The sequence below is a fragment of the Naegleria lovaniensis genome, assembly GCF_003324165.1.
Source record: "Naegleria lovaniensis strain ATCC 30569 chromosome Unknown tig035, whole genome shotgun sequence".
NCBI classification, from domain to species: Eukaryota; Heterolobosea; class Eutetramitea; order Acrasida; family Naegleriidae; genus Naegleria; species Naegleria lovaniensis.
Genome location: NW_025407858.1, coordinates 251,693 through 276,635, shown reverse-complemented (window position 1 = coordinate 276,635; position 24,943 = coordinate 251,693). Strand labels below are relative to the sequence as shown.

Genomic DNA, 24,943 nt, shown 5'->3' with positions numbered 1-24,943 from the left:
TACTGTTGCAAAACCGTTAACATGGATGTGATGTTAACATGGATCAAAACTTTTGTAATCAGTTTTAAAACAGGGTAACGAGAGTCGATTCGATCTTGCACTGTAAAATTCTTTAAAAAAAATGGCTCAATTACAATACTCAAGGAAAAAGCCAAATATTCATCATTCTGATACTATATCACATCACTCCATTTCTAATAAGATTATTGAAGGGGTAAACTTTTTAAATAATAAGGCATCCCAATACTCTTCTCCCCTTGTTCAAAATAATAAACGTACCACTGCCGATATAGACATTCGCAACATTCCATCCAATAGTATTCAATGTCATAAAAAAGCAAAATGTGGTGACGGCCAATCGTGTTGCAATCATGATAGCTGTTATTTAGGAACAGATTATGATTACACTCCTGTTGATACTTCTACACATGGTGTTAATGATGATCAAGAATTATTGGACTCTCTACCAAAAGTCTCTGGTATGGATGACATATTGAAAGAATTCTTGAGTTCCTTTTATAACGATGAAGGTGGAACTATCTGTGATGAAGATATTCTAACACAACATTCATTTTCAAGTGTAAAATCTAATATCGCTACAAACGAGAATTTTGATGCATTGTTAAAAAAGATATTGAGGTTTACAGTCACAGCATCTCTCTCTGAGAATTGTTTAAAGCAAGTGATTGAAATTGTTAAAGAAGCACTTCAATTATGTAAAAGTGATGCTGATAGAGAATATGCAATTGACCACCTCTCACTATCTGGATACTATAATCATTTCATGTTATCATCTAAAACAAGAAAAGTTCCAATGTGCCTAGAATGTCAACAATATCAAAAAGATGTCACTCATAAAAATTGTCCAACTTGTGGAAAAGCTTGGAAATCAATGAAAGATCATTGTTTTCTTAGACCTCTCAAATTTCAATTTGAAGAACGTGCATGGAGAGATCCTAATTTCCTTAGTCAATTTAAATTAGAAAAGTCTCCTGAAGGTATTATCCAAGATAGATGTGACGGTAAAATCTATAAAACAAAGCATGAACAATTTGTGGCTGATGGTGGTAAAACATCGACATTATATGGAGATGGAGTTTCACCATTTCAATCCAGTCAACAAAGCTTTTACCAATTTTCTATTAGCTTGAACGAATTACCACCTCATTTAAGGAAAAAGAGGAAGAACAATATATTGTGGATGGTAATACCTGTTAAACCTAATCATGACATGATAAAATTATGTCTACAAATACTAATGGATGATTTGAACTATTTTAACGGAAATTATGAAAAGTTTGAGATGAGAATTGATAGAGTGCTGGCAGACTTACCGGCAAGATCTGAAATTTTGTTCTTCAAAGCATCAGGATACTACTTTTGTCACTTATGTGCCATTCCTGGAGAGAGTGTAGAAGTCAATTCCAAATCAACAACTGCTATTAGATATCCATTACGAAGAGTGATTCCAAGCAATCAAAGGATTGTTCACTGTTTTCGTGATATTGATTTTTGGAACATCGTAAAAGGTGAAAATCTTGAAACACAATATGGAATGACATCATCTGAGTACTCTCCCATTTTGAAACAGAATTGGAATCCTACACCAACAGATATGGGATCATATGATTCAATGCATTGTCTATACGAAGGAATTTTGCGTGACATGATGTCATTAATTCAAATACCTTGTTGGGAGAAGTTCGACAAATTATATCTCCAACAAAAATTTCCATCATTCTTACATAGACATCCACGATCTATCACTAAAAATCTAGGTCATCTCAAAGCTATAGAGGTATATATGATAGTACATTATTATCTAGACTTGTTCTACGAAATTGAAGGTTTTGAGGAAATATCAAAACATGTCAGCATGTTGAAAAGATTTGTCAACGTTTTAGACAAATTACATGATTGTTTTCGCACCGCAGATTTACCAGTTATCATTAATGAATTGTGGCAAGTGTTGGAAGAATATCAACAGGAAGCAGGAATTGCTAAAACCACCCAAAATTTCCATATAGCTTCTGAGTTGGGTAATAGTGCCGAATTATTTGGTCCGTTAGTCCATAATTCAGCTTTTTTGGGAGAAATTCTTAACTTCACCTTAACCAAAGCATTCATATCCTCCAACTCGGCAAGATACGCCATAATGTTCTTTGATATGGCACAATTATGTGACATTTATGAATTGAGCACACTAAGACAATCAGAGTGTGTTTGTGGCAATTATGTACTGAAGACTAATACTGATGTTGTTGCCCAAACTGATGACTCTACTGAGTCTGAGCCCAAAACCTCTTTCTTCAAAATCAAAAAATCAACTCAACACAGTTTGGAGTTAGAGAACTTGGATGATCACTCTCTTAAGTATGTGCCACACAAGAATAAGCTTGTCCCCTGTGTTTCGGTATACTCTCCGAAACATAATCAGACTTTCCACATTCCAATGCACAAGAATGTCAATCAATATATTTAATAAAAATTTATATGTTGTATTGTATAGCTGGTCTTGTTGCTGTTGATGTTTTCCGCAATTATTGATAATAATAATTGATGATGATTCGTCAATTTTAACGCGAAATAATTGATCGTCAATGTTGCTATTTTTTTTTGATGGTACTCTCGTTAAAATGCCCAACAGTGGTGCGAAAGAATAAGAAGCGGGATGGCATTTCAAAAATTACAAAACGCCACACCATACAAAGCCCATTGAAATGTGACCCCTCGATCGAAGAAGCTCGTTTGCTACCAACTGCAAAGGCAAACACAAAGTTGTTATTGTTCCAAACTGTTTTGTCCATGAAGTGTGGCAATCACGACAATTTTGCAAGGACACAGTTCATGAACTTGAAATCTACTTGAAAACGTTTCTATTCTTGAGAGTTGTTTGTTGTGAAGATGAAGAAGGTGAAGCAGGTGATCTTTCTTGTGATATTGGAGAGTCATGACCACGATGAAACATGTGCTGTGTACAATCTGAAAGTAATAATTTCTTTGCATAACTTTCCTTGTGTACAATCTCAAAATTGTAGGACTCAATGATGTGATGAAAATCCAATTCCGTGTATGACTTGCTTGACCACAGTTTTAGAAACTCTCTACAAATATCTGCATGTACTATTTGCATTGTTCGCATGACACTATGATTTTCATTGATAAACTTGTTAAACCTCCTTCCCTTAATGAGATCAATCGCTGAAATGTTCAAATGTTCAATCGTTACGAACATTTCATGATGTTGAATTTCATGAACGAGAGGCATAATACTACAACGACTTACCAATTTTTAGTAAATGTAGTACTGAAATAGCAAATGGGAAGTGTTTTTTTTCATGGAGAGAAAGAGCATAAATCTTTTGAGCCAATTCTTTGTGATGCGTACAGAAATATAATAACATTAAAGCACCCAGTACACCAAAACCTCGAAATTCCTCTTCGAGATTTGGTCCTAAAAAACCTATCAGCTCCCATTCTAATTGTGCAACATTTGTAGTATTATCTATCATATTATAATCAAATACGAGTCAACACTTACCCTTAGTAATCATTGTATTGGGTTGTGAATTTCCAACATCAACCGTAGCCAGGTTGTCCTTGGTACTAATCTCCCTTCCCATGATCGAGTAAAAAACCTCTTGACACATATCTGTGTGAATTGAATTTGAATTACTGAATGGTACTGTCATTAATGCTAAATAAGTTCGTAGTTCTTCCAATAAATCACTATTCAAAGACTCGAAAAGAACTCTTCTTCTTCGTGTCATGCAAAAGCAACAATTTTCTGAAACATTGGTCCATTCACCCTCCTTCATTGTAAATTTTACAGTGTTATTGATGTCCAATTCTTTTTTCTGATTTACAAAGTAATCAAAAGCAGTACTAAAATCAATATATCTTGCGGATGATGATATTACATTCTTCTCGTGCATTTCGATTAATCGAGTTGTTGATGCAACTGAAGAAGCATTTGAAATAGATCTACTTTTTGTTCCATCATAGAGTTCCAAATCCTCTTGAATGACATGTGAGGCTATATTTTGTATCAAATTATTTTGTGGAGACGATGATTTAATAGTTTTGACTGGAGATGAAATTTCTTCGGAATTTGTTGTGATGGACGGACATGTTGTAGAATTGGTATGATGATGTGGTGTTGAGTTTTGAGGGCTATTGGTACTATAATACATGTTGATGAAAATGTTTTAATCTTGTCAAAAAGAAGGAGAGTTGATGAAAGTTGTGTTTCATTAAAAGTGAGCAACAATGGGCATGATCGACCGATGATACGAAATAGCCAGAGCTGTCAAATGTTATTATTTTTTTTAAAATGTTTTCCACTGCGCCCATGAACGACAGTAAGTTTCAAACGGAGAACTTTTGCAAGTCTTCTTTCCAATAAGACTTCAATCGATGGAAATCTCTATGATGGCATTCATCGGCTCTAATTGCCAACACTAAATCTCTCAATTCAGATTTAACTGGATCTAAATTATAATATTTTAGGGCTACTTCAGGTATGTGAATAGAGGAATAGCGAGAAATATCTGAATCAATGTCCTCCAACAATTGAGTATAGGACTGAATTGCTTCTTCTTCCAGAAATGATAGAAATTTATGCACAAATCTTCTCGAAATGAGAAAGCTAGCTCACCACCAAAATACGTTCCACAAATGTTGGAGATGTTATCTGTGTCCAAATCATTAGGTGCATATCTTCAATCATTTAAATAAGTACAATATTGATATCGTATTAACAACATACTCTCGTTTTCTGCTTCATCAAACATAACACTGGAATCAACAGAGACTGTTCTCCTCAATCTAATAATAAAGGCATAATGTTTGATGGTTCCCATAACAACTCCTGGTATGCTGGCAATTGCCTCCAAGCATAAAGCATGATGAATATAATCTGACAAGAATCATAAACTCCACGTAAGAGATATCAACTACATACTCTTGCCAAAAAACGCATGAATAATACCCTTAATACATCTGACAATGGAATAAGCCAAATATTCAGAGAAACCTTTCAATGGTTTTCTTTCCGTTATATAATTTGATTCCAATTGTTTGGTATCCAAATATGGACCATGTTCGATATTTCTACCTGTTGACACAAACAAAGGAGTGTGGGCATTGTAGTGTTCGGTAATAATTTGTTGAATTTCTGCTCCATGTTGTACGTCTAACTGATGAGTCTCTTTGGGTTGAGTAGAAGTTGTATTTGGATTGGCGGTTGCCTTCAAAGGGAAAGCAAATAAAGTAGAATGTGTGTGAAATGAGAAGGATGAATGAATTGAGAAATCAGAGTGGATGGCAATAGTGCTTTGAATTTTGGATTGACTTGTTGCTTCCTTTCCCAAGAGCGGCTTCTTGATAAAATTAATATTTCGTTTGAATAAATTACTTGATGCCCACTGCAGTGATCTTTGTTTCATTGTTTTTGAAAAGATATTGTTTCAAACAAGTCACTTTCCAAATATGATGAATTGACGCAAATATGGATGACTTCGAGCATGAGTGACATCTCAAGTATGTTAGTGTTTGAACTTTATAAATAAGCATGTTGATGGACTCTCTCTGCACAAACTTGTTCCGAGAGAGCTGTCACAAGACATCTCACACAAAAAACTTGCTGTTGTACCGATGTTGCTGTGTATTAATTCACTTTTAATCGTGTAAAACAATAAGAAAGCCTTTTGGTTTAATAATTAATTAATAAAACGAGATAGATTCAATAGAATTATCTACAATGCTTTCAATCATTCACTGTTGTTCGTTGTTGGTTGTTTTTGTAGTGATAATTGTCAGTTGAGCCAACAGAAACATCAAAAAAATACAGCCACTGCCCTGTGTGAAGTTATTTGTTCTTTTTAGCAGAGGTATAGTTCTCTTTTCTCTTACATTTGTTCGTAGTATTCTGATGGCAATAATAATTATCATTCCAACGTTAATCAAACACTTACCGTAGAAGGTGTATTCATAGAAAATTCAAAACAATTTTGTTGGAATTGGCTTTGCGCTCCGATTCGGTTTTGTTGTGGGTTCCTTGGATATGGTTCTACACGATTGTGAGTTGATGACAAACGGGATAGGCTTGTGGCAATACGATTGATGTTACAACTCTTTGATGAATGTTGTGCATTTTCCGAAATTTCATGGCTTGAGTGTAATGTTGTTCTCGGATTACTGCCCATTAGCTGAGATGATGATTGATTTTCTATTGACTGAGAGAGAGTTTGTAGTGTCGTTTCACTGCTGAATGTACACTCTGGAAGTTGCATTGAATATGATGCACATTCTGTAATTCCACTGAATGGATGTAATATTCCAGGGCTGACAAATTGTTGACAATTACTTTCTTCGAATGGATAGTAAGATTTTTTAACTGTTTGTGGTTGGAGCAGCGATGGTGACACTTGATCCAATAGTAATTGAGATGAGAACTGATTTCTTGTTGGTTGAGAGTACAATTGAGTTATTGAATTCTCACCTTGTCTTGTCATTCCGGTATTGAATTGTTTGAGTGTGTTGGATCTTGAATTATTTACAATTCTTTTCGAGGTTGTAATATTGTCAAAGGACTGACATGGAATTGCAATTAGTTGTGTTATGTCCGAGCTACATCTTTGTCCCATTATTGTGGTATAAGGTGGGTTAGATAGAGAATATTGTGATGATGGTCTTGAACTAGCAATTCTCTCCGATATTACTGATTCTCCATTTCTAATTATTTGTTGAGATGATTGATCCTCTACTTGTTGAGAGAATGATCGAGTTATTGGGTTGACATTTTGTGTTCCAATATTGTACACTGATGTTTGTGTAAGAGAGTCTTTTGGTTGTTGATTATCTAGTCTTTGATTTTGTGTGAAGTGAGCAATTTTTGATGGAGGATTAATTTTGGCCAGTGGATTTGTTGTCGAATTATTGATATTATTACCATATTCTGGCACCCATGTCAAAGTAGAACCTGTTGGGAGATAGTGTTGGTTATTCCTTTCAACTGTTGCATTTATGAATTGAACCTCCCCAAACACAGGTCGTACTATACTTTTCGATCCTTGTGGAGCTTTAGATTTTACAGCTGTTTTTCTCTGAGGATTTTGAGTGTCAATATTTAGATTTGCATTCTTAGAGTACAATTTGCTCTTCTTATGGTAAGTGCAAATATGTGCATCCTTAACACATCCATTACGAACATGATACACATATATGAATAACACATGAAGCAGCTTTCATATTGGAACAGCCATCATTGGAACAAGATTTTGAGGAATAATCTTGTTCCATTCGAGAGCAACATGGTGTAATATTATTCAGGTAAATTTCAGGCTTGGCAGAGAATTTAAATAGAATTCCATCCTCTCTAATTACAACTATGTCAGAGATGGATTTTTCTCCAAGGAACTTTGTTGTTGGAAATACCTGATATAGCTCTTTCAATTTAGCTTCAAAGCTCTTCTTATGAATATCAGATGATACTATTAACTCTTTTGGTATGAAAATATTTTTCAGTTCAAAAGTTTCCAGCCACTCTGAAATTTTGGAATTATTGTTACTTTTTACAAATTGTGGAAGCAATAATCCAAGCTGAGATTGACCATTTCGTTTGATAGTAACATGACGATCAGCCTCATCTTTTCTACACCCTTTTTGGTATTGCTTTTTCAATGGTGCGAAAAACCCTTCAAATTTATCAGTTCCGGAAAGAGTTAGCCTACGTTTTTCTAATTGCTTTGTAAGATGATACATCAATTCATGCAAATATAGAGTGTGCATTTCAGGCCCAAACCTTTCTACACATAACATGCCTAACAAAAAGGTGCATATATGAAATGCAAGTTGGTAATCAGTTTTCTTTTTTTTGAAGGTATTCTCTGATATTACAGATATTGCTGTTATTATTTGCAGCATTGTCAACATCCATAACAGATTACCAATTGATTGTTTTACAACTCTATTATTGGAATTGTCTTCCACATCTGGAACCTTTGAGGTAATTCCACTACTGATTAAGTGTGAAAAACGGTGCTCATAGGTTACATTAACATGACCATCTAAAATACTTGGTTTGTTCACATCAAATGGATGAGAATTGGAGATATCATTTCCACAAGAAGTATCTTGAGACAAATTTTGTCCATAATCTTTAGGCAACATTTTTCCAAACAAATCACATCCATGCAGCAACAGGAACTTCTAATCACTATGTGATATCATACCCAAAGAAACATTATGACCCAGAATTTTTTTAGCATTATTAACGAAAATGTCAAGCTTGAACCCTTTTTCATCTGAAAGTTTTTGTTTGAGCCTATCAAAAATTCCTGGAATGACATGACTTGCATCAGAGCATATTTCTACATCCTTCAAAGCTAGATCTTCCAAAGTGATATTTTTTCTATTATAATGCAACAATATGTGAAGAGCATTTCTTGAGATTAGTGACAAGATTGTTTGACCCATCAATGCTGAACCAACATTCAGCTATTGGAGTAGCAACATGCAATATGTTGTGGTTATCTATTTGAGTATTAATTGTAACTTGGGAGAGTTCTTCATACAAACACAAGGCTCTTTGATATTTGGTGACAGATGACTGAGCAATGCAATGAGACCTGGTATGTTGATTGAAATATTTGTGAAACAATCCAACATCCACTTTTTGCCTTTCAGAGAAGTATGCTAAAACACAACCTGAAACTCTCTTCAACCCCAATTTTTGCTGATTTTGTTCTTTTCTTCCCAACTGTGCTACAATTCACTTGAGTTAATCCATTATTGCTTCCAATATATAGATAATCACCCCTTTAGCATCAGCTTTATCATTAGAAAATTGGAACTCTTTCCTGCCCTTGCCTTTGATGTTCTTGTCACTACATTTATGACTTCTAATTGAATTCACATCAATAATTTCGCCACAGCCACAGAGAAACTGATATCCACCTTGGCACCCTTGTTCTCTACAACTTTTTGAATTAACTAGTTCATGACAACAATCACAAACAAATGGCAAGTCCATATCAACAACAAATTCGGATTGTGACAATGTACCAATTTTTTAATTCAGTTGTATGGAAGTGTGGTTCTTCATTGTATTCAAGATGTGTTGTATGAACCTGCATTGAATTTGTTGACAAATTGTTGTGTGCTTCTGAATTATATTAGTTTGTTGAAAATACATACAGAGACACACCACAAGAAATCAACACATATTTAGATGGAAGTCAAAACACATCAGACAAATATATTTTTCGTTAATTATTTTGCAAAAACACTAACAGACTTGAGATTACAACAATTCCTCAAAAAGAATACTCTCACTCTCATCCCTAGGTCTATCTGAAGAACGAGAGTGTTCAGTGCTGGATGATGTTGTTGAAGTTGTCTTTTTCTTCTTTCTAGGTTGTTGAGTTTTCTTTTTTTGCAACTCTTGTGTGTCACCACCTCTTTGAGAGTTGCTTTCTTCTGAAATATTGTGCTCCGTTCCTTCATTGTCTTCATTGTCCATGCAATAAAAGTTATAGAGAGCCCTAGAAACTGAGTCTCCCAACCTCTTTTCTCCATTCTTGATGCTAGATATTAGAAGTCTCTTTTCTGTTTCACTTTTACACTTCTTGTAGGCCTTCATCAAGCTCGAATATGATGGATACTGTTGGGCGATTGCTTTGGCAGCTTTTTCAGATATCTTTGGAATTTGAATAAGTTGCATTGTCCACGAGTCGATAGAATTCAATCCTCCTGATGGCTTTTGAATAAAATCGACAGCAGATGTAATTTTCTTGTAAGGAGCTATTTGAAAACGATTGGTTACTCCTTTCAAAATAGATGCTGTGTGAGTTAGATTTTTTGTCTCTACAATTTGTACCCTCTCTAATGTAAATAATGTTTTCAACTTGAATTTCTCAATATCTTCCTTTTGAAATGACCTCCGTTTAGGTTGTTCTTGTGGTAGTGAGTTGTTTGGCTTCTTTTTTTTCTTGGAAGATTGCAAAGAATTTTGGTATTGTTCATTCTCATACTTCTTAATGCATTCATTGAGTCCTTCAATGATAAGAATAATTTTGAATTTTGCTCCATTTAAATGAGGATAAATATGTTCCTGCATGAGAATTTTACCCTCCTCACAATCCAATCTATGAATGACATCGGTTAGGTATTTGTGCAGTACATTTGTGTTGCTCTCTTTTGAAGCAGTATAAATTTTGAGAAACGATGAACCAGTCATTCTAATGGCGATTGATGGAATAAAAAATTCGACCGTTTGATTTTCCATGTTAGAAGAATCATATCGAATAGAATTGCCTGGATCTCTTTTCTGCTTTTGAAAAACAAATAATACATAATCCAACGCAAGTCTTCTTTTCCATTGAATGGAGTGAGCAATTGGCAATTTTGTGATATTAACTAAGCTTGTATCTGATCTAGCAATGTATTGAGTAAAATCAGAAATTATGTCTTCACCTCCAACGCTAGATTGCAAATTTTCATCAAACATTGTCACAATTTCTGATGCAGCAAATTTTCCTATTGCAATTTTCTTAAACGTGCCTTTTCTGCTGGCCGAAAAACTTAGTTGAGAGCAAGAGCCAAAAGATTGAGATTGGCTTTCATAATATTGGGAGCTGTTTTGAGAATCGCTATATTCCATTGATTGAGATGTAAGTATTGTGTGATTTGAAAATGTTTGTGAATATTCATGTTGAGACAATGAACGTTCACTTTCTCTGATGGGTTGATTTTCAGTCATTGAAATTGGAGGAGAAGGAAGCTTGTATTGATATTCCTCCTCTTCCTCATCATCGCTTAATAGATTGTTGTTCATCATCAGAAAAGGAGGAATTGAAGAGGTGATAGATGATTTTGTAAAAAAGATCGGTGGTGATGATAGGGTGTTAGAAAAACCAGGCTCATCATTGGCGTTGTTGGCAATTTCATTTGCTTCATCTTTTTTAGGAGGAGAAGTGTACGCCATGGTTTCCTCATCGTCGCTCAATATCATGCAAACATCCTCTTGTGAAAGGTGATTCTCAATGATAGGCCTTGGTTGTGTCAAATTCTGATCGGAAGTATTTGAAAAATTGCTTGCTGTTGATGAAGTGAAGGCACGAGAGGATGATTTTACAAAAACCACTTGGGGTGATTCCTGTATTGCTTCGTCTTCATCATCACTTGAGAGGCAAATACATTCATTCATACTATAAAGTAAGTAAAATTTGACTGAATATTGTTTCCGAACAATAATAATTGTCGTGCGTTCCGAGCCAAGGCAAACGTCCAGTGCACTTGAGAACCAGGCAATTTTTTACGTTTGGCATCCAGCGTTTTCTCGAACAACTTCTAACGACAACATTTGGCGCAAAACTTTGCTGCAATTCGACTCTCATTATTGTAGGTGATGAATTGAATCTCTTTCAGTTTTCTTGCCAATTGTTTTAACGCGTTGCAAAGACTGAATCTATCCATCAACTGAGACGGCCAAGTGTTGACGTCATAGTGAAAGACTGAAGAAACAAAAATCAACAACAAAATAAAATGCCATCAAGAGTGAATCCAGCCATCGCAAAGATCAAGAGCAAGGAATGGGAGAAGAAAGGAAAGCTCACTGCGGAAGAGAAGGAAAGAAGAAAGGAGCTTGAAAACAAGGAATCTTCGCAAGTTGGTCCACTAGTGTTGGCCTTCCTTTTGTTTGTGGTTGTTGGATCTGCTCTTGTACAAATCTTCAACAATGCTAGATCCGGTTACATTGAATAATTTATTATCGTGATGATTCTAGTGCGCATTTGTTTTTACACACCTAATGACACACTTGGCATCGCCGTCTCAAAAAATCATAAAAACGTTTCTTCATGTATAAAACATAGAGCGGAGTACAGAACAATAAAACTTGCTCTGATTTTGCCTTCAATTGTTTGCCAGGTCGGAACTGACCAAATTGTTGCTGAAGCATTAGTTTGGGTAATTTTCAAATATTTAATAATTTTGGGGTTTTATTAGTGGGTAAGGATAGTAATTTACTTTTGTTGAGCCTGTTGAGCAGCTTGTTCGGCTTGTTCAAGTTGCTTCTTCTTCTTGGACTCAGACTTTTCAGCTCTCTTGGACTTGATCTTTTCTTGCTTTTCCTTCTTGACCTTGAGTTGTTCCTTGATTCTTTGTTCACGATCAATTTCAGCCTTAGCCTTGAAAATGTGTTCCATCAAAATTCTCTTACTTTTGAAGACGTTACCCTTAACCTTGAGATACAATTCACGATACAAGGTCTTGTCAATCTTTCCATTTTCTCTGTACTTCTTCAACAACTTTCTTTCGACTCTCATTCTCTTCAACCATTGGAGTTTAGATGGGTTACGAGCATCCTTTGTACCGAATCTCTTACCAATACCCATGTGTCTACCTTCGAGTTTGGCTGCTCTTCTCTTTCTCCATCTATATCTGGATCTAACTTCGACTGGCTTTCTAATGATGATACCATCCTTGACCAACTTTCTGATGGTGTTTCTGGAAGTAGCTTGGGAGACCTCTGACAATTCGTTTGGATCAACCCACACTCTTCCCTTGCCGCAGTTCAAAATGTCAGCAGCGAGTCTCTTTTGCAATCTAAATGTTGGTCCGCCGGTCATTGTTTCTATTGTCAATAAAAAATTAAAATCACAATTGTTCAAAGAAGCAACATTCTAAATATCGTGAAGAAAAAATAAGAGCAACACTTACAATGTGCGATTTTGACGTATTTTTTTCAACAAGAATTTTTAATGAATTTGGTCAACTTGGTTTTTGTTGTTTACAATGAGACCAAATGCTAGTCTTCGCGCCACATTGAAAAAATAAAGCAAATGAACAATTACCACAACCTGATCGTCATCGGAGACAAGAGTAGCGGAAAGACTCGGCTCATTGACTCTATTGTTTTTGATCCTAATAGAGGGGATTCAGGAGAGGTATGTTTTGAGCACAACAAGTTCAAAGCATTTCGTTTATAACACACCAATGAAAATATTCTAATTTTGATTGAATTGCATTTGTGAATGTATTATAAAAATATAACTAATCGTGCAATGATGATACGAATGATTTATGTAATACCAATAGCTTCCGAGTGTTCTTCCACCTCAAGAATTTTCTTTTCCTTTAAAAAATCAAGAAATTACTTTCAACTTTATTGATACAGATTCCTCAAAAAGTATTGAAACAATATTTTCCACAGTTCCTCTTCTTAGCTCAGAATTAATAATCTTTGTGATTGAAACCAACAACTCACAAGCTGTACAACGATTTCATGATGAATGGCTTCCTTACATAGTGAGAAGTAAAAAGATGCTCTACATTATTCAATCCAAGGTGGACACTGTTGAAACGATTGAGTCATTTAATTGTTCAGAAGTGGAAAAGTACGTCAGATTTCAAGGAGTGTTCGAGTATAGCTCCAAGACGAGAGAAAATATTGAAGTTTTGCTTTTTAATTTATCGAAATTATTTTTCTTTTCTGCGGACTATTTATACAACTTTTCTGAGGAAAGACTGACAAGTCAATGTCACAAAGCATTGCGAAGAATATTTTGGTTAATTGATGAACATAACAGTGGACAGATTCAAGTTGAGAATTTAAAATCTCTATTGGGAGTTTCTGAAGAGGACCAAGTATCCTTTGACGAGGATGAAAAGACCATGAGTTTAGAATCATTTCTAGGGTTTATGGTGACCTTAATCCTGACCAGGCACGAACATTTGGTTTGGAATATGGTACAGAAATTTAACTATAACGACAGACTGGTGCTTGATATTGACGATTTTATGTAAGTTTCTACAGTAATTGGCCAATAATCTCAAAATGTTTTGGAACTGATCCATATTAGCTCTGAGGCTTCTCCTGACATTTCACACGAAGATGTCATTACATTAAGCGAGGAAGGGAAACAAGTCCTTTCTCACATTTTCCGCAGATTTGATAAGGACAATGACGGGCTATTAGATGAAGAAGATATTGATGAAGCATTCAGTTTGACCTCAGTTTGTCCATTCCATGAAATGTCTACAAATTATTTTGATTCGTGTAGAACCGTTGGAGAAAAACAAATTGATATTCATGCATGGATTTCCTTTGGCAATTGATCGCCACTACAAACTGCTACAGATACATTCATTGCTATTTGAATGGGGATATTCTGAAATTGATAAATTAATTGAGATCAAAAAGTAAGTATTGGAATGTACACCTTTCATCCCAAACATTATAACAATTATCGAATGGGTAGGAAGAGATTGTTCAGACAAACTTCATCAGATTATCCAAGCGTTCTTCACTGTTACGTCTTTGGAGCCTCAAATTGTGGAAAGACTTCAATATTGAGACATTTCATTGGTAAGAAACCACTCAATGGAGATGTTCACATCAAATCAGTCCAATACTCTGTTGTTGATCGTATTAACCTGCAAAATAAGGAATATCATCTCATCATTACAGAGTTTGAAGATAAAGAAATACCTGTGGTATTGAAGTCAGAAGAAATTATGGGAAAGTGTGATGTTGCCCTCTTACTATTTGATGGAAATGATAGATACTCATTCAGTTTTCTTGAACACATTCAAAGAGGATTAGATCCAAGTATTCCATGTGTTTACATGCTGACGAAACACGATCTGGAAATTGTCGAGCAGGAAAATATGGGAGATGTCACTCCAAAGCAATTTTGTGAAGCTCTCTCCTTGATATGGCCTCCATATTTGTGCTCTTTAGTTTCCTCTCAAGGACTTAACAATATCAAGACTCTTTTCTCTGATTTGTTGGAAGTTGCTTTGAATCCTGAAGACTCTGGATGCCTTCCAAAATGGTCCATGTGTGATATTGACGAAATTAACGACAATCAAGTTGATGATGACTCAGATGGTGGCGACCTTTATAAAAAGGAGTCACTGGTTAAGAGAACTTTGAAAGTTATTGGTGTGGTGTCTGGCTTTGGCTTGATCACATTTGCAATTATCAGATGGCTCAAAAAATCTAAGGATTGATGAATACACTCAAAAACGGTTCGTTTTTACCTTCGTCACAGGATCGACCTGCCACATCATCACTTCAGTGCCTTTTATAAAATTGGTCTAATGAGGTGATGGTCCACCTCGGTAAATACTTTTCTTTATCAAATGTCCCGCAAGGCTCATGGCACTTATTAGCCAAACGTTTCAAAGCAGCAAATCCAATCATTACGGCATTGTCTGTACAATATTTGAGAGGAGCAATCTTGAGTGAGTATTCATTCTTTTCTGTCAGCTCAATCAATTGTTTTCTAAAATATTCGTTGGCGGAAACACCACCACTCACAATCAATGTGTTTGGATACTCGTTGGTGTAGGATCTGTATCTAAATATTGCTAATTGTAACTTTTCCATTAAATGAGTGAATGCAGCTTGTTGCATGGAGGCTGCAATGTCACAGGCAGTTTCCATGGATATTTTGGTAGAGGAAGCGTTTGCCTCATTTCCCACATCTGAAACTGTAGTATTCCTCAGCTTGCTGAGCATGCGATGAAGCTCTCTTTTTGAAACTCCATTATTTTGTTCTGACCTGACTACCTTTAATACCTCAGTTTTCAATCCACTAAAAGAAAAAGTAATTTCTTCATGTCGTTTACCTTTCCTTAATGGAATTGCAAAACGATATTTATCAGCTTGTCCTTTCATGGCAAGTATTTCAATCAACGCTCCTCCACTTAAATGCGTCTTGTTTGGTACATGACCACTTGACACATTATTCATTAGTGTACCACTCTGTTCGTAACAACTTGTTGAATTTTTCAAAATATTCAAAGCATAATCAGTTAAATCTCCATGAACACTCTCTTTCAATAATCTTGCAGTTTTATCAAAAGCCTCTCCAATAGAGTCATCTTCAGTAGATCCAATAATTTCATAATCTCCAATTCCTTTACTAAACACAATCATACAATGTCCTCCGCTTGCCAACAATGCTAAATATGGAAATTGAATATCTGTATTAGAAAACATTAAGGGCATGAGTAAATGAGCTTCCAAGTGATGTATGGGTATACATGGAATGTTCATCTTTTGGCTCCATATTGTTGCTGTTTCAACTCCAACAGATAAACAAGGAGGTAAACCAGGTCCAATAGTTACAGCAATAGCATCAATTTTAACATTTTCATTTTCACATTTTACAAAATTTAAGGCTTGTTCGATCATTCCATCTAGAGTTTTTTTGTGCATATTTGCCATTTCTGTTGGATGAACTCCTCCAAAATGTTCAACTAATTCATGATGAGTGATGACCTTTTCAAATAATATTTTTGGAGACAATTTTGAAATACCATCTTGTTGTAAAATGGCAACTGCTGTATCATCGCAACTTGTTTCAATGGAGAGAATTTGAGTCATTGGTAAATTTGAACAAGTTTCGTGAGGAGTCAAAGAGGGTTCTCTTTGTTGATCAAGTCGTGAATACGAAAATTTTTTGCTTAGTACTCTGTTAAAATTTGAAATAATTAAATTTGATTTTGAATCATTGTGTTGTTTGTTGTTCATGAGTGTCTTTTTAAAATTTTTGTTAGACCATATCATTTCCGATGAGTGTGTTGACGAGGGAATGACAGTGGATGGACTTGTCGAGAATGTTCGGCTCGAATGAAATGTCTTTCCAACCTTGAAAGTTGATGTCAAGTGTTTTTTAGAGCATGGATATATACGAGAAGGTATCGAGTAGCATTGAGTGGAGTATAAATTTGGGTTCAGGAAGATGGGTACGCTAAACCGACTGAATTTGTCTCGAAACATTTTTTTTGAAGAGTGCGTGAAAGTTCTATTCGGATGCTGCGTGAACATACTATGCTGTTGAAATGTGTTATTATTATTTACTGTTGAATAATTTTCACCTCTTCATGTTTAGCATTGGAGGATTCAGAAAGTGTTTCATCAGTAGTGCTATTGTTGTTGTTGATATCATCTTGATCATCCTCTTCTTCTAATTTGTTGGCTGCTCTCATCTTGTTATACTCTTCTTCATCTAAAAGTTCCTCGTCAGCAATTCCTGGAGCAAATTCATCTTCACTATCACTGCTTTCATCATTCTCATCTTGATTGAGTGTAGAACTAGGGACAGCATTGGTTGTACTTGTTTGCTTCTTCTTTGATTTGAAAATATTAATTTTGGATCTCATTTCTTTATCTTCTTCCAATTCTTGATAAAATTCTTCAACATCCTTTTCTTTTCTCTTCTGATCGAGTTTCTCATTTCCTGACAATTTCTCAGCCTTCTTATTGGCTGACTTCTTCTTCATGACAACATCATCTCCTTGTGGTCCTTCATCTTTAACATTTGGATTGTTAAAGTTCTTTTCTGAGGCCAAAGTCTTGAGCTCCCAATTTCTATCTCTTCTCTTCTTGTAAACTTTCTTCACAATAATAGCTTCTGGAAGTTTTTCAGTTTGTGAGTTCTTGTACTCGGATAACACTCCTTCGTCATATTGTGCTTTTCTCAAATCATAACACAACACAGTATCACCTGGATGTAGCAAGTTGCCCAAATGAGATTTAACGAATATTGGATCCATGTTCATTTCATCACTTCTCACAATTTGAACTTCACAAAGGACATACTTTCCATTAGCTGCTGGCATATTGTTATTGTTATTTTTTGCGAAATATGAATAGTCCAACAATTCTACATCAATAACAGTGAATTCTGAGAGTTGTCTGCTTGTTAGTGTCGATGTGAATGGTTGTCTCCAATACAAAGATCCATCCAATTCGCTTGTTTGTAAAGTAGTTGGATCAATAAAGAATAAATTCTTATTCACCTTTGTGCATAATACTAAAGGTCCAATACCACCCATGGATGTACTCAATCTCTTTGGTAAACAAATCAAATCCTCTCTGCAAATTGGTGCAATTTCCAACGAAAATGAATATTTAAAATTGAATGTGTTGGATTTGGCATCATGAGTCACCAAACGTTCTCCAGTTTTCAATTTGATTGGAGAAACGCTCTGTAAAAAGTCAACGAGCTTTTTGGCATGGGATTTCTCAGAGAAGAAAAAGTCCAAACCATCAGCTTCTTCCTTAATGTTGATAGCCTTCTCATGAACGTTATGCTTTAAAATCAGTTGTTCTAAGAAGAGGAACGTTCTTTTGTGATCAAGTTTTTGTCTTACTTGAACGACAGCATTCCAAGTATAAAGAGTATGGGATTTTTGACACACTTCACATTGTTGATTTCTAACAATAAATTCCACGACGAACGATTGTTGAAGAACGGTTCCATTTCCTAATACTTCTTTTTGAATTGTAACTTTAACTTTCAAACGCTTGCTGTGAGGTTCGGTCCACAAAAATTTAGCGTCGATTAATTTGACTCTATTTAAACCGTGGATGCGTTTCAAGCATAAAGTTAACAACTCTTTGCTTTCCAAATCACATTTTATCCAATATTTTGGTGGTTGAAGGTAACGCTCGCATTCTCTGCAAAAGAAGATGGTCTCACTTTTTGTAATTCCATCAGTGATATCAACTTGAGATTTGATACAATTCAAACACATATTTGCTGGGTTGGGAGGAGTGCTCACACCACACAAACAACATAGGACATTCGGAACATCTTTCTTTTTTGCTGCACGACGAGAAGCGTTGGTAGTTGTTGTACGAGTGGTAACTCTACTTCTTCTAGATGATGTGCTTGAGAGAGCATCATCATTATGCTCTCCATGATGATGATGAGCCTTCTTTTCTTCAGTTGGTACTACGAGCTGCTCATAGGCTTAGCCTCTGATGCCGATAGTTTTGAATCAACCACTTCAATGATTTCAACTTCGTCTTTGGACATTTTTTTTAATCAAAAATATCGCCAGGTAATTCAAACAAATATTTGACATCCAACAAAATATTGCACCCGATTCTGAGTGTTTGCTCCTCGTCGTTCCGTTCCTTCAACCAAACAGTAAAACAAAGGTGTACATTCTCAAGTTGAACCTATTGAGGCAAATAGATGAAACTAATGAATGTATATTCTCCTGTTCTCGCTTTGACCAAGGTGCTCTCATAATTGAGGAAATCCAAAATATCTCTCTCGTGTTTTGGATTATTTCGTTTGTGCAATTGTTCATGAAGACTTTGGGATTTGAATTTGTCATTGTCGACGTTGGTGCGCGTACACAGGCAAGAGATTTCGTGTAAGACATATCAACAAAACAATCTCAAATCCATAAAAGACAAGTGTAACCTTGGAAAATGAATGAGACATCAAAGTGTGGCAAATCTCTAGAAGGTTTTCAAAGTGAGAAACAAAACAACAACAGCTTATAGAGCCGTTGTTGCTATACCAAGAGATTTTCAAGTCAGTCACTGACAACTCTCTCGAACCATGACTTCTTCCAACCATGCAGTGTGCATTGAGAGCACAGAACAGTTACTTCTTCGACATGTTGAATTAAATGCATCAAACTCTCAATCATCTCCAATTCCTCGCATCAATGCTAGTACTCAAATATGTGTTCAAGAAGACCAACTTGATGATGCAGAATCGAATTCTTCTTCTTCTTCGATCAATGATCAGTTGAGTATTCTCGCTGAAGATGAATATGATGATGATGATATCGTATTTACTCCTCATCCTCCAACCACGTCAAATGGAGTCTTAACAAGTGCACCTACGTATATGATGGAGGAATCAAAGATGATCCATCCAAATGATAATAATATTAATAATACCAAGAATTTGGAAGCAGAGCCTTTTTCCTCTCAATTACAACAATCACCACCCAAAGTAAATGCACCCCAACCGCACGAAGAGCCATCCACCACACTCCATCTTCATCATGGTGGAACCACTCCAAGTTCTCTTCTTCTCCAACCTCCTCACTATTTCATCGTTTGAATGAAATCCTTTCCAAGTTTCCGTTACTACCAGTGTGTTGTTCTGTAAAAAACAAGAATCCAAAATTGAAATCTCAACTCATTCCATGCATGTCCATTTCATCCATTCTCTTGACCATTTCTGCACTTATCATTATATGGATCATGGTCACATTACCTTATCAAGATGTTACCACGAAACCCTATGTGAATTTAATGACTTCAAGAGCAGCCATTCTTGCTAGATATGTTGGTATGAGAGGATTTGCAAGACTACACGTGACCAATAATTTCACTGCTCTCTACTCACCTGCTTCCACTTATTCTTCGTATTATTATTACAAGAGTTTAATGAATTCATCTATGGTGAATTTGACCATGATTTTACCAAATGATTTTCAACATGAATTTTTAAATGATCCAATCAAAATAATTCTACAACTACTACTACTACTACCAGTACTACTAACCGTGATTCAAATGCACCATTTAATTATCCCCTTGTTAAATTATGGGATCAAGTTCTCGTTGGTCCAACCATATTTCAAACCTTTACTTTCAATGCAACGACAAATCAAACTCGTGTTCGAACCTTTTTAAATACTACTGCCATGAATATTGCAAAAAAACCTATGCTTCACCTGAATATGCTCAACATGTTCAATCCTATGAATCTCTCTTTGATAGTTTCATTGGAAATTTAACACAATATTGTACAAGAATTGAAGATACTGCTCGTTCATCGTATATTGTTACCTTGAGTGTTCTTGGATTTTGTTTCCTTGTCGTGATTCCAGTCATGATACTTGTCTTGATGTTTATCATGAAAAGAGATTCTCAAAATGAAAAATTATTGAATCATACTTCTCAACATTTATTGAAAGAGACATTATTAGATCCAGCTTTGAGAAGTGCATTCAAATTGTATTGTAAAGAACGAGGTTTAGAATCTACCATGAATATTCTTGAAAAAGTCATGCAATATAAGGAACATTGTAAAATTTCACATTCCATTCAAATGAAAGTCTTTGAATTGACACATGACTATGTGAAACAACACAAGGAAGAAAAACAAAAGAAGAGTGAAACGTCTATTGGAATGAACATGATCCATACGACTAGCAGTAGTGGTAACAGGACTATCAACAAGTCTCTCAATTCCTCTCAAATGCAATTCGCGAGTGGAGAAGATCGAAAAGCATTATTCATATTCAAAATATCCAATGAAGCAGATAAGAAAATCATTCATCAAGAATGCTTAAAATCTCAACTCGTATTTGAGATTATTGATCAAAGTCAAGACCATTCCATCCTGTCAAAGGTTGGAACTCTTGAATCTCAACATATTGATCCTCAGCAAATTCAACATTCGGAATAAGTACTCGAATACTTGAAGAAATTTGCCAAGTCTATGATCAATACAACAATAGACAAGACTTGTTTGAAGAGATTGATATTTTACCTCCACATTTATTAGATTCGTTAGAACGAGAATTAAGTGATGCCTTGTCATTGACACATTTGAATTTCAAATCATCTTACTTGTGTCAATCTCCTCAACTTTCCAAGTTGCAACACTTGGATGATGCGACTAGTACAGACATGCAAGAAGAATTTATGAGTCATAATCTTCAGAGACCGATACAAAACAACCTCCTATCACTCAAGTGTAATAATTGTATTATTAAATCTCAGTAAATTATTGTCTCATTTCAATCGTGAAATAACAGTTAGGGTGAGTCTCAATGGAGTTGTTTTGGACATTTCATTTTTAGAGTCTAATAATTTCTTTTATTCAATACATCCATGAAAGGCTAACATTGTCATAATGTGCACAAGTCTCATTTGTGAGATGGTATCTAACCCCAAATAGGTGTTCATGGTATTATTTCATCATGAATGGAAGGACAAGTGAAAATTTGTCAAGTACTTTACTTCTTTAAATGATTCTTTTTAAAATCCTTCAAATACATTTGGAAATCAGCTCTGAATGAGTCAGCACAGAATGTTTAAAGAGTGTATCAGAAGATTCTTCAACATCCTTTCCTTCTGGAATTGTTTTTTGAAAGTGTTCAAATATGGGAATTAATTGTCGAGCCACTTCCACTTGAATTTCATCCAATAGGTTCAATTCCATTTGGGTGGTTGTTGCATCCTTTGGATGATTGAGAGATTTGTCATGACACTCTCTCAAGTAATTTGCAATTTTTTGATGACCCTTACATTTCACTGGATGAGTGGCACTCGATGGATTCAAATACTTTTCATAAATGGAGATCAATTGAGAGATGGTATTCTTTCTTGAATTTACAACTACACTGGATGCAACAGAACCAGCCACAGAGAATGTATCACCACTGGATCGATAGGAAAGTGTGGAAGAGAGTGCATCTTGTTCAATCATAGTGGATGATGAAGTTGAATCATCTGAATATTCTCTCAATTCTTCTAATAAACTTCTCATCATATTCAATTCTTGTTTAGCAGGTTGTTTGAATAATTGAATATCTTCTAATAAATCCACTCGATTCAATAATTCTTGTTCCACTGTGGATGATTTGTAGTTCATCATGATTTGTTGTTTCCATCCAATAACTTCATTTCCAGTGTGACCATTCGTATGAACATTACCCTTATAACCACTAGCACTGCCACCCTGACTGATCGTAGTACTAGTACCAATAGACATGACCCATTGTCGAAAAAGTGATCGTTGCACGACAGATTCACCCAACGTATTCAATACTTGAATGGTTTTTGCTTTCAATAATTTGTTTCTCGATTCGTGTTCCATTCGAATGGCACTCACAAAATGACAATAACAATGGGTAAGGTAATGGCCAAACACACGACAATGACAATGAGATAGGAGGTTGAATTGGATATAATCACTTGTTCCTGTGCATAACTAATATTCTTCACATCACGAATAAAGACATTGAAATTTGCCAAGAAATCCAATAACGTTCCATAATGAGTGACATTCAAAAAGGAACGAACAGCATTCGTTGCATTCCCTGCCATGACTTGATCGAGAACCACATTTTGGAGAGGCCATAATTTCATTTGATCAATACTCTCATTGCCAAAGGCTTCCATTGCTGATTGAGGCATTAATTGAAATAATTGATTCAATGAGTGTTGTAAGTCTTGTCTCGATTCATTAAAGACTTGAATCATGGAACGATCTCTTGCAAATACCATCAAATATTCAGACATGACCATTTCATTGTATTGTTTTACACTATTACCATACAATTTGAGAGTAAATACAACAGGGAAACTTGTAATAATAAAAGAATAGATGGTCATGATTGCAATAATGAGAATGGCTAGAATGGATATCGATAGACCTATCATGGAAACAATTCTCATCATGTTCAATTGTAGTAGTAAGGCTTGAGATTTCTTTTGAGATGCATTTGGATTGATTGAATCAAACCACAACAACTTAACCATGAGGTTGGAACTCGTACTCGGAACGTACTTGATTTCAATTCAGCAGCTTGACTCGTCGTCATGACGACACTACTCAACTTTTTTGAGGCTCTTTTGGTGGTGTGGTGAACAACAGGTGAAGTAGGAGAATGTGGTACCACATGTTGAAAGTGTTGTTGTTGAGGGTGCTGCTGATGGTGCTGGCTGATCATGATGGTGTTCTGTTCCTGAGATGATACGAAACTTACCATAGTCTCGGAATTTGGTGGTTGTGCTAATATTGATGGGTTCTGTATGACTTGTGATGAATTCATCATGGGGGTTGGAGAGGATTCGTGTTGTTCCATTTGTTCTTGTTGTACATGATTTGATTCATTGGATAATTGGATGGGCAATGAATGAGTGTTGGTGGTTGGCAACTCTGAATGATGCATGATTTCAATGCATCTCTTCTCTTGCAGTTCATTAGAGTTTGTCATCATGATGGATACATTAAAATTCGTCTTAGGAATGGGTAAGAGATGGTTTGTAAGTGTTTCAGTGCCGATGAGAGATTTAAGAGGATTGAGAGAGACAATGGATTTGTGTGTTTTTTTGAAATCTGAGAAAGTTGTGACAGTGATCTCACAGTTTCGTTTGACTCTCGCCACTTCGAAAATCTCTCTCATCGAATTTGTTGGCAACACACCTGTGCGGACTGTAAACTTTCATTGCGCTTTTGATTTTTGAAAACTTGTCTCATTTTGTTCCAAGTCCTATGCATTGTCATCCTTTCATTACGGGAAACGGAGAAGAAGATTTGATGTCAAATCCCTCGATTTGGAAGGTGCTCATAAGAAAAAGAAAGAGCTGATTAAAGTAGAGTTGTAGAGTTACATATGGCTATCTTTTGAAATATAATAATCCAAATGCATTTTCAACGTATTGAAATGGTTTCCCTTATTATTATTTATTTACTCTCCATGCTCTATGAGGTTTCAATGAATTTATTGACTCTTCGAAAAAAAAATGAATTTCCAATCGAAAGGCTCGAAATTATGTCTCCAACGACAGACCCCATTGGCAACACAACGACGTACTCGGACCATGACAAAGACCATACGATTCACTGGTTTAGCACATCTCAATCAGGAGGATGAATCATATTCAACTCGAGATTCATCCACTTCCCTTCATTTATCGACTAGTCTCAATCCTTGTCCTCATCATCATCAACAACATGTTCAACAACATGAAAAGATCAAAAACACACTCAAAATATATAAAGGACCAGCTCGTAATGCTCATTCTCTCTTTCAATCATCCTCCTTTCTTCAAAAACATGCCTCTCATTACACTGAAATTGATTGGATCAAGACACCCATGGTCGATTGTGCATTATTGAATCATTCAAAATATTTCACATCAGTGAATGAATTTAGAAATTATTTATATGATGAGAATATGTCATGTGTGATTCCAATGTATAAACCTAGAGGAATCTCTTCACAATCATTTATTATTGAATTTAAAAAGAAATTTGATTTGGATAAACGAATGAGAATTGGACATTCTGGTAGTTTGGATCCATCTGCATGTAGGTTTGAAGATGTAATTGTGTTTCAATATTATTATTATTAATATTATTATTAATATTAT

The 24,943-nt window shown here is 35.4% G+C and overlaps 14 protein-coding genes across 14 annotated transcripts in view; 6 read left to right on the top strand and 8 right to left on the bottom strand.

Annotated features, from left to right (window-relative positions):
• Positions 1–121: 121 nt before the first annotated feature.
• On the top strand, positions 122–2,482 carry C9374_008942 (uncharacterized protein; the record flags this gene model as incomplete). Its single annotated transcript, XM_044699074.1, has 1 exon — positions 122–2,482. One exon carries the CDS (start codon positions 122–124, stop codon positions 2,480–2,482), a length of 2,361 nt encoding a protein of 786 aa, XP_044545119.1.
• A 378-nt stretch (positions 2,483–2,860) lies between these two features.
• On the bottom strand, positions 2,861–4,193 carry C9374_008941 (uncharacterized protein; the record flags this gene model as incomplete). The annotated part of the gene is made up of 3 exons (XM_044699073.1): positions 2,861–3,201; positions 3,287–3,478; positions 3,542–4,193. 3 exons carry the CDS (start codon positions 4,191–4,193, stop codon positions 2,861–2,863), a joined length of 1,185 nt encoding a protein of 394 aa, XP_044545118.1.
• A 175-nt stretch (positions 4,194–4,368) lies between these two features.
• On the bottom strand, positions 4,369–5,447 carry C9374_008940 (uncharacterized protein; the record flags this gene model as incomplete). Its single annotated transcript, XM_044699072.1, has 4 exons — positions 4,369–4,598; positions 4,669–4,719; positions 4,769–4,918; positions 4,964–5,447. The coding sequence occupies 4 exons, from the start codon at positions 5,445–5,447 to the stop codon at positions 4,369–4,371; spliced, it is 915 nt and encodes a 304-aa protein (XP_044545117.1).
• Positions 5,448–5,869: 422 nt separating this feature from the next.
• Positions 5,870–8,172, bottom strand: C9374_008939 (uncharacterized protein; the record flags this gene model as incomplete). The annotated part of the gene is made up of 3 exons (XM_044699070.1): positions 5,870–5,929; positions 5,976–7,190; positions 7,438–8,172. 3 exons carry the CDS (start codon positions 8,170–8,172, stop codon positions 5,870–5,872), a joined length of 2,010 nt encoding a protein of 669 aa, XP_044545116.1.
• A 1,132-nt stretch (positions 8,173–9,304) lies between these two features.
• On the bottom strand, positions 9,305–11,209 carry C9374_008938 (uncharacterized protein; the record flags this gene model as incomplete). The annotated part of the gene is made up of 1 exon (XM_044699069.1): positions 9,305–11,209. One exon carries the CDS (start codon positions 11,207–11,209, stop codon positions 9,305–9,307), a length of 1,905 nt encoding a protein of 634 aa, XP_044545115.1.
• Positions 11,210–11,547: 338 nt separating this feature from the next.
• Positions 11,548–11,766, top strand: C9374_008937 (uncharacterized protein; the record flags this gene model as incomplete). Its single annotated transcript, XM_044699068.1, has 1 exon — positions 11,548–11,766. The coding sequence occupies one exon, from the start codon at positions 11,548–11,550 to the stop codon at positions 11,764–11,766; it is 219 nt and encodes a 72-aa protein (XP_044545114.1).
• A 260-nt stretch (positions 11,767–12,026) lies between these two features.
• C9374_008936 (uncharacterized protein) lies at positions 12,027–12,632 on the bottom strand (the record flags this gene model as incomplete). The annotated part of the gene is made up of 1 exon (XM_044699067.1): positions 12,027–12,632. The coding sequence occupies one exon, from the start codon at positions 12,630–12,632 to the stop codon at positions 12,027–12,029; it is 606 nt and encodes a 201-aa protein (XP_044545113.1).
• Positions 12,633–12,845: 213 nt separating this feature from the next.
• C9374_008935 (uncharacterized protein) lies at positions 12,846–15,018 on the top strand (the record flags this gene model as incomplete). Its single annotated transcript, XM_044699066.1, has 5 exons — positions 12,846–12,950; positions 13,102–13,805; positions 13,866–14,019; positions 14,144–14,205; positions 14,265–15,018. 5 exons carry the CDS (start codon positions 12,846–12,848, stop codon positions 15,016–15,018), a joined length of 1,779 nt encoding a protein of 592 aa, XP_044545112.1.
• Positions 15,019–15,082: 64 nt separating this feature from the next.
• On the bottom strand, positions 15,083–16,795 carry C9374_008934 (uncharacterized protein; the record flags this gene model as incomplete). Its single annotated transcript, XM_044699065.1, has 1 exon — positions 15,083–16,795. One exon carries the CDS (start codon positions 16,793–16,795, stop codon positions 15,083–15,085), a length of 1,713 nt encoding a protein of 570 aa, XP_044545111.1.
• Positions 16,796–16,872: 77 nt separating this feature from the next.
• C9374_008933 (uncharacterized protein) lies at positions 16,873–18,555 on the bottom strand (the record flags this gene model as incomplete). The annotated part of the gene is made up of 1 exon (XM_044699064.1): positions 16,873–18,555. The coding sequence occupies one exon, from the start codon at positions 18,553–18,555 to the stop codon at positions 16,873–16,875; it is 1,683 nt and encodes a 560-aa protein (XP_044545110.1).
• Positions 18,556–19,376: 821 nt separating this feature from the next.
• On the top strand, positions 19,377–19,889 carry C9374_008932 (uncharacterized protein; the record flags this gene model as incomplete). Its single annotated transcript, XM_044699063.1, has 1 exon — positions 19,377–19,889. One exon carries the CDS (start codon positions 19,377–19,379, stop codon positions 19,887–19,889), a length of 513 nt encoding a protein of 170 aa, XP_044545109.1.
• Positions 19,890–20,378: 489 nt separating this feature from the next.
• Positions 20,379–21,245, top strand: C9374_008931 (uncharacterized protein; the record flags this gene model as incomplete). Its single annotated transcript, XM_044699062.1, has 1 exon — positions 20,379–21,245. One exon carries the CDS (start codon positions 20,379–20,381, stop codon positions 21,243–21,245), a length of 867 nt encoding a protein of 288 aa, XP_044545108.1.
• A 585-nt stretch (positions 21,246–21,830) lies between these two features.
• C9374_008930 (uncharacterized protein) lies at positions 21,831–23,784 on the bottom strand (the record flags this gene model as incomplete). Its single annotated transcript, XM_044699061.1, has 3 exons — positions 21,831–22,539; positions 22,677–23,220; positions 23,355–23,784. The coding sequence occupies 3 exons, from the start codon at positions 23,782–23,784 to the stop codon at positions 21,831–21,833; spliced, it is 1,683 nt and encodes a 560-aa protein (XP_044545107.1).
• Positions 23,785–24,313: 529 nt separating this feature from the next.
• C9374_008929 (uncharacterized protein) overlaps positions 24,314–24,943 on the top strand; it is a gene marked incomplete at both ends in the record, with an annotated part of 1,105 nt that continues 475 nt past the window's right edge. Inside the window, one exon of the mRNA XM_044699059.1 lies at positions 24,314–24,881. Within this exon, the coding sequence (XP_044545106.1) occupies positions 24,314–24,881 (568 nt within the window). The remainder of the gene's footprint in view (positions 24,882–24,943) is intronic.